Raw genomic sequence first — 8,140 nt, 5'->3', positions numbered from 1 at the left:
CTACTGCAGGACAAACAGCAGCCTATCCCATCTCCCCTAGGCAAATCTCCTTCAGATACAAGATCAGGATAGCCCAACCATTCATGGTTTAGCATAATAACCTCTAGTAAATTTTTGATTCCTTGTCAAGGCCAAAGTCATAAGAGTTTGTGAGTTGCAAATGTCTGAGTTTATGAATTGCAAATGTCTAACAAGTCTCTTGCAAGAATCCCCACCCTCCCCTCAGGTTAACCTAATCAGCCCTCTGTGAACTATGTGACACAGATAAGCCCTACCATGGCAGCAATCATGTGACTGACCCACCCATCTGCCTGCTGTCCATCACCTGACATCATCAGTACCTGTACTTATCTGCCCCTTTGTGATGATGTGAAAGCAGACCACCACCCAATCACCTTAATGATCTTCCCCCATCAAGGGGAATGGTTAAAAGGACTCAACCACAAGCAACCAGTGGCCATTGCCTTGCTAGAGTCTGATGTGGCCATGTGCTCTTTAAGCCATGGCTGTCACCATACTTCCTGGCTTTGGTCCCCCTCCCCCACCTTGGGGAGGTGAATCTTCTCTCTTCCTTCTCTTTCTCTCTCTAATTTACTTTTAAATAAACTTTTCTTTCTTAACCTTTTTGTGTGTTGCAATTCTTTGTATCTACTCAGATCTCTGGGTTCCCAGCGCACACCTCTGTTTTGCCAGCCCCAGCAGTGCTGTGCACCTCCCTCCTCCTCGCCACCCTCACTCTGTCCGTCCATACCCTAACAGAGATACTTATTCTTAAACATTCTATGATCTTATGATCATAAAGGAAACTCTCAACAAATACCTCCTATATTTCTATTAGCCATTTTCAACTAATGTAAGTAGTCTTATTTTATTTCCTTTAAAACCCAAAGCCAAACATTTATATTCATTTGATTTATCCATTATATTATTGGCATGCAGAATAACATCTGATTAAGAGCATAGACTCTGGAGTCAGACAAAATTAAATATTTTTTTCCTTTTTTTTTTTTTTTATAGTAGGGGTCTCACTCTGTTGCCCAAGCTGGAGTGCAGTGGCACACTTATGACCACTGCAGCCTTGACCTGCTGGGCTCAGGTGATCCTTCTGCCTCAGTCTCCCAAGTAGCTGGAACCATAGGCACATGCCACCATGCCCAGCTAATTTTTTGGTTTATTGTAGAGACTAGATCTTGCCATGTTGCTCAGGCTGGTCTTGAACCTGTCGGCTCTGGCAGTCCTCTTGTCTCTGCCTCCCAAAGTGCTGGGATTACAGGTGTGAGCCACAGCGCCCAGCATTCCTTGTTTTATTTTATTTTATTTTTTGAGTTAGAGTCTCACTCTGCCGCTCCGGCTGGAGTGCAGTGGCACACTCATGGCCACCACAGCCCCAACCTGCTGGGCTCAGAGATCCTTCCGCCTCATCCTTCTAAATAGCTGGAACTACAAGCACGCACCACCACGCCCAGCTAATTTTTTGATTTATTGTAGAGATGAGGTCTTGCCAAGTTGCCCAGGCTGGTGTCGATCTACTGGGCTCAGGCAATCATCTCACCTTGGTTTCCCAAAGTACTGGGATTACAGGCTTGAGACACCATGCCAGGCCCCTGTCTTTTTAAAAAAAGAATAATGTTGGCCGGGCTCGGTGGCTCAGCCTGTAATCCCAGCACTTTGGGAGGCTGAGACGAGTGGATTGCCTGAGCTCGCCGGTTCAAGACCAGCCTGGGCAATTTGGTGAGACCTCCTCTCTACAATAAATCAAAAATTAGCCGGGTGTGGTAGCGCGCACCTGTAGTTCCGGCTGCTTGGAAGACTGAGGCGGAAGGATCGCCGGAGCCCAGCAAGTCGAGGCTGCGGTGGCCAGGAGCGTGCCACTTCACTCAAGCGTGGGCGACAAAGTGAGACTCTGACTAAAAAAAAATATTAAAAAAATAATGTTTACCTCATAGGGTTGTTGTAAGGATTAAATTAAGTAAACTATGTAAGCCACTTAACATGGTGCCAGTACATAAAAACCATATCCACTGAATATCGCTGCCATCACAATTTTAAGTGACAAACGGGTTGCTTCCTAAGAATTTGATGGTTCTGGGCAGGGGATGGATTTGTGCAAATTAAGAGGCCAGTTGGCCAGGTCTCCTATCAATGTACCTACTGGACCTCAGGTTCCTGAAGAATGTCTACCTGTTCTCTTCCTTTTTTCTATTGATCACTTCCTCATGCTATTCCGTTCCCCGCCCCATATATATGACTGGGGCTCCAAAAGACACTGCCGAATCCTTTTGCTTCTTCCTTGATCTCTGGGAGGACTGCAGAATGTGCAGTTGTAGCTTAAACTTGTTCTCTTTGTCCATTGCTGCAGTTGTCCCAGCCGACTCGCAGGTACAGTGACTTCAGCTTAAGCGAGTATTCTCACTGGCTTCTCAATTCCCAAGGACTTATTTTCCTGAAAGGGAATTAGCAAGCGACTCTGCTGTTGCTTTGGCAACAAACTTTCAACGTCTACCTAACTCTCCAGAATGAGAACATTCTCTATTAATACATTCGATAGACTGGGGAGTTGAGTTGCTCAATGCGAATTTTCTTCCAAGCGCAAAACAGCTTACCAGGCTGGTAGAGCCGTGGGTGGCGCTGCGGCCAGAGGCGAGTGAAACTGAGCGCAGCTGTTGCAGTAACTAATCTATTGCGGAAAAGTGAAAGTATATCCGCAACAGTTGGCTTCTGCTGCAGAGTGCGCTTGTGAGAACTGATGGCGGTTGCGCGCAGAAAACCTTTGCAAAGCAGGCAAGTGGAATCTCTTCTCATTTTTCTGTGCGTATCCGTAGGGGGTGCGACAACCATCCGCTATTCGGTGGCGGAGGAAATGGAGAGTGGCTCGTTTGTGGCCAATGTGGCTAAGGACCTAGGCTTGGAGGTTGGGAAGCTGGCTGCGCGCGGGGCGCGGCTTGTTTCCGAGGGCAACAAACTCCATTTCCGGCTCCACCGCAAGACGGGAGATTTGTTCGTGAAGGAGAAACTGGATCGGGAGTCCCTCTGTGGCAAAGCCGACCCGTGCGTGCTGCACTTTGAAATAGTCCTGGTGGAACCGCTGCAGTCCTTCCGAGTCGAAGTCAGGGTATTTGATATCAATGACAATGCCCCAGTTTTTCTAAACAAGGAGCCTCTTTTAAAGATTCCGGAGAGCACTCCCTTGGGTTCACGTTTTCCTCTGCAGAGCGCCCAGGATCTGGACGTGGGCCTCAACGGACTCCAAAACTACACCTTGAGCGCCAATGGGTATTTCCACTTGCACACTCGCTTTCGCAGCAACGGGCCGAAATATGCCGAGCTCGTGCTGGATAAACCCCTAGACAGAGAGAAGCAGCCTGCAGTCAACTTGACAATTACGGCGGTAGACGGCGGATCCCCGCCCAAGTCTGCTAGTGCCCACATCCGTGTGGTGGTTTTGGATGTCAACGACCACGTGCCCCAGTTCTCCAGACTGATGTACCGTGCTCAGGTCCCGGAAAATAGCGCCAATGGCTCTTTGGTGGTCATGGTGACTGCCATGGACCTAGATGAGGGCACCAACAAGGAGATCACTTACTCCTTAGCTCAAAACCCAGAAACAATTCTACAGACGTTTCAGATTGGCTCTCAAACTGGAGAGGTTCGGCTAAGAGGGCCCCTAGATTTTGAAGCTATTGAAACATACGACATTGACATTCAAGCTACCGATGGAGGAGGCCTCTCTGCCCACAGCAAAGTCCTGGTGGAAGTGGTGGATGTTAATGACAATCCTCCTGAAGTGATGGTCTCCTCTGTGTCCAGCCCTCTCCCTGAGGACTCACCACTACAGACTGTGGTGGCTCTTTTCACTATCCGGGACCGGGACATTCGAGTGGGAGGAAAAATCACCTGCTTCCTCAAAGAAGACTTTCCCTTTGTAGTCAGACCTACATTCCGGAATTCTTACTCATTGGTCACTAACAGAGGCTTGGATCGGGAGGAGGTCTCAGGCTATAATATCACCCTCGTTGCCATGGATACTGGACCACCCAGCTTGTCCACAGAGACTGTGATTGAGGTGCTAATATCTGACATTAATGACAATCCCCCAGTATTTCAGAAAGATTCCTACATCTTGACTGTTCGAGAAAACAATAGTCCTGCAGTTTTTATTGGCAAAGTCCATGCTGAGGATTTAGATTTGGGTGAGAATGCCCAAATAACATATTCTCTGCTGCCTCCAAAGAGTGGAGATCTATCAGTCTTTGCTTATATTTCCATAAATTCAGACAATGGGAAACTGTATGCACTGAGAACCATGGATTATGAAGCCATTCAAGATTTTCAATTTGTGGTTAAGGCAACAGATGGGGGCTTCTTGTCACTGAGTAGCCAAGTCAGTGTCAGAGTGGTTGTCCTGGATGACAATGACAATCGTCCAATGATCTTGTACCCCCTGCAGAATGGCACCTTATCCTGCAATGACCTGGTGCCCAGGTCTGCAGAGGCAGGCTATCTGGTGACCAAAGTGGTAGCTGTGGATGGTGACTCAGGTCAGAATTCTTGGCTTTCATATCATCTACTTAAGGCCACTGACCTTGGGTTATTTTCTGTTCAAAGACAAAATGGGGAAATCCATACATTACGGCAGATATCTGAGAGAGACCATATGATGCAGAAATTGATCATTCTTGTTCAGGATCATGGCCAACCAGCACTCTCCACTACTGCCTCACTCAGTATCTTGCTGGTAGATGGCTTTTCAGAGCCCTACTTGCAATTCCGGGATCCATCCAAACATTTTAGAAAGGTAAATCCATCCACTAAATATTTGGTCATTTCTCTGACGGTGCTTTCCTTTCTCTTTCTCCTTTCTGTTACAGTGATCTTCGTTATCCACATCTACCAAAAGATTAAATATAGAGAGAAGTTCACAATTCAAGAGCATTTCTATGATGACTGTAATTTCCCTAGCAACTTAGTACAAGGAGGAGGCAATGAATCCTTATCCCAGCCTTATCCGTATGAAATGTGTTCAACCACTGGCACTGGTAATAGTGAGTTCCGGTTTCTTAAACGCTTTATGCCCAACTTTCCTTTTCCCCATGCCACTGGAGAGGTAAAAACAGAGGCTGGCTCGAGTTTGCCTTCAGATTCTGATAAGAATAAGTCTCGGAGGTCAGAGGGCCGTGCTCAGGTATCTGATGACTATATGTAGCTTATATTTACAGCCCTCAGCAAGAGAAGAGAAATAGTATCCTATACTTAGTATGAAAAGATCTTCCATCCTCATTAAAACAAAAATGGTAGTAGATTGCAGCTTTAGTGGAGACAAAGTGCCTAGTTTGGTAACAATGGGAAACTGAGTGACGCTTAGCTTGCTTAGTACAAATAGTTATCCTGATTCCCAGATTGTATATCTGCAATCCCTTCTGCAGTTGGAATTCTATTTAAATAAATCTCATCATCTATAAATGCATATGTGGTAGGAATTTCTGCTTTTCCATCTCTGCTAGCAAGTCATGAATGAGTCATTATTCATCTCTCCCTTGGAAGTTCATTGGTCCTGGTCCAGAAAATGCTTAGTTACATAGAGAGATCTTGTTTTTGCCTTTAAATTATTTTCCACCAGAAATTTATGCATGCATAGGGAAGAAAACTAGCTTCCCATTTTGATATACCAGGAAGCAATTAGGGTTGGCAAGCAGAGTTATAGTTTATTTCTCAGAAAGTTCTAGATTTTTTGTCCCAGATGAGTGATCATGTTCGAAACAACACCTTGCATCCCATCATTCATAATCATGGAAATGCCTGATGAATGGTGGTCCTTACAAATAATCATGGTGGGAGGAAGGCTAAAGAAAAAAGAAAAGAGGATTTGACTTTATTTGCAAATGTCAGTAAGGATAGCTACAAGGCTAAAGAGATTCAGTTCAGGAATTTTCTCCAAAATTAAGTTAGAGATAGATTTCTTAACAATTGTCTGGAGTCTTAGGCAAGTCTCAAATCTCTCTTTCATATCCAGATGTCTACCCTTGCATTATCAAGGAGCAGTTATTTGAATATGGGGAATAAAAGGTAAATAAAAATGAAAATAAAATTAGGCCTGCTATAGTTAATAAGTACAATAGAACATGTACTCTAAACTATTTTGTGCTTGTACATGGCAAACACCACTTTCTAAACTATTTTGTAGTTTGTAGAACAACTCCAGAATAAAAGGGCATTAAAAGGAAAGATGTTCATTAACATCAATTAAGTGGCCTTAAGAAAAGATAGAGATGGGTGCAGTGGCTCATGCCTTAATCCCAGCACTTTGGGAGGTGCAGGCGAGAGGATTATCTGAACTCATGGGTTCGAGACCAGCCTGGGCAACTTGGCAAGACCTCATCTTTACAATAAATAATTTTTAAAAAATTAGCCAGGCATGGTGGTACGTGCCTGTAATTCCAAGTACTTGGAAGGCTGAAGTGGAAGAATTGCCTGAACCCAGCAGGTCAAGGCTGTAGTGGCCGTGAGTGTGCCACTGCATGAGTGACAGAATGAGACTCCAACTCAAAAAAAAGAAAAGATGCATTTTCAGGAAGGACCAGATTTAATCGTAAGCCATTTCTTTCTGAGCATTCTGAAGTGATGGCATGGAAGCTGAGAAAATGAGGTATTTTTAGTAAATCATTCATAAAATGAAATGAAGTAGGAAAACAAGTTAGGTCTCTTTTTGATCATCATTATTTTACCTTTATAAGCTATTCTAGGGCCTCTCATTTTTTTTTTTTTTTTGGAATAGGAGTCTCACTTTGTTGTCCAGACTGTAGTGCAGTGGCAAGCTCATGGCCACCACAGTCTCAACCTACTGGGCTCAGACGATCCTTCCACCTCAGCCTTCCAATAGCTGGAACCACAGGTGTGCACCATGCCCAGCTGCTTTTTTTTTTTTTTGGAGTCAGAGTCTCACTCTGTTGCCCAGACAGGAGTGCAGTGGCATGCTCATGGCCACTGCAGCCTCGACCTGCTGGGTTCAGGTGGTCCTTCCACTTCAGCTGGTACTATAGGCATACGCCACCATGCTCGGCTATTTTTATTTATTGTGGAGATGAGGTTTCACCAAGTTGCCCAGGCTGGTCTCGAACCCATGGGCTCAAGCAATCCTTTCACCGCGGTCTCCAAAATGCTGGGATTATAGCCAGCTAATTTTTTGATTTATTGTAGTGATGAGGTCTTGCCAAGTTGCCCAGGCTAGTCTCAAACCCCTGGACTCAGGCAATCCTTTTACCTCCACCTCCCAAAGTGCTGAGATTACCGGCGTGAGCCACCATGCCTGGCTGGGTCCTCTCAGTTTAAAATTAAAGAAGCAATATTAAAACATTAACATATTTCAGAGATGCTCTTAATACTACTAACTGTGCCTTGACAGTGCAAAGTTAGCTTTAATGAGGATTCGTGTGCCTTATTTATTACAAATGTGTGTAAATTCAGACTCGCTAAGATACATCCTCTTCCTTTCCCCATAGGATGACACAATATTTGTACATGGAATTCTAAAGTTAGAGCATTTTCTCTTAAATTCCTCTAAAATATACTAAATCATATATCTTGACATAGGTCTCATTCTTAGACTTATGAATAATACCTAATGATATCAGCTAGCCGTCTACCTGGTGGTCAAGAATATACTAAAATTTAGTGCTATTTTGTTTTAAATGTTGGAGATGCTTAGGGCAGAACTGGCATAACCTATGGCTGCCCTCAATATTTTATTTACTGTTTTGTAAATAGATGAAGCAAATGCAGAATATTAATGATTGTTAGTATTAAATATTTTCTATACATTTAGTCATAATCTTGCTCATTTAGAGTAAAGGTCTTTCTTGCATAAAACATAGAAAGAATAGTGTTCCAATGTATTTGGGTTATGTTTGGTGAAGCCATGCTGAAATCAGAGACTTTAAGTGAGAAAGAACATAGAATTAACTTTTACTGGTAAATAGTAATTAGTTAATAAAACATAATTAACTAAAAGCCACTGGATTAACTATATTTGATTACACTTAACCATGTGAGCATAATCAACAGAGCCTAGCTTGATGTCAAGGATAAGGAAAAAATATGGCCATCGATCAGTGATTTTAAGACTTTAAATTTCTAATAGCAGTAA

At 43.8% G+C, this 8,140-nt stretch overlaps 1 protein-coding gene across 1 annotated transcript; it reads left to right on the top strand.

The window, feature by feature from the left end:
- The first annotated feature begins 2,413 nt into the window (after nt 1-2,413).
- Nucleotides 2,414-5,230, top strand: PCDHB1 (protocadherin beta 1). The gene has a single exon (XM_008057643.2). It carries the CDS (start codon nt 2,747-2,749, stop codon nt 5,201-5,203), a length of 2,457 nt encoding a protein of 818 aa, XP_008055834.1. The 5' UTR covers nt 2,414-2,746; the 3' UTR covers nt 5,204-5,230.
- The last annotated feature ends 2,910 nt before the right edge of the window (nt 5,231-8,140 follow it).

Source organism: Carlito syrichta, unplaced genomic scaffold, assembly GCF_000164805.1.
Source record: "Carlito syrichta isolate Samal-C Ts95f unplaced genomic scaffold, Tarsius_syrichta-2.0.1 Scaffold303092, whole genome shotgun sequence".
Lineage (NCBI taxonomy): Eukaryota > Metazoa > Chordata > Mammalia > Primates > Tarsiidae > Carlito > Carlito syrichta.
The sequence above is the reverse complement of the archived record's forward strand: the minus strand, read 5'-3'. Positions and strand labels throughout refer to the sequence as shown.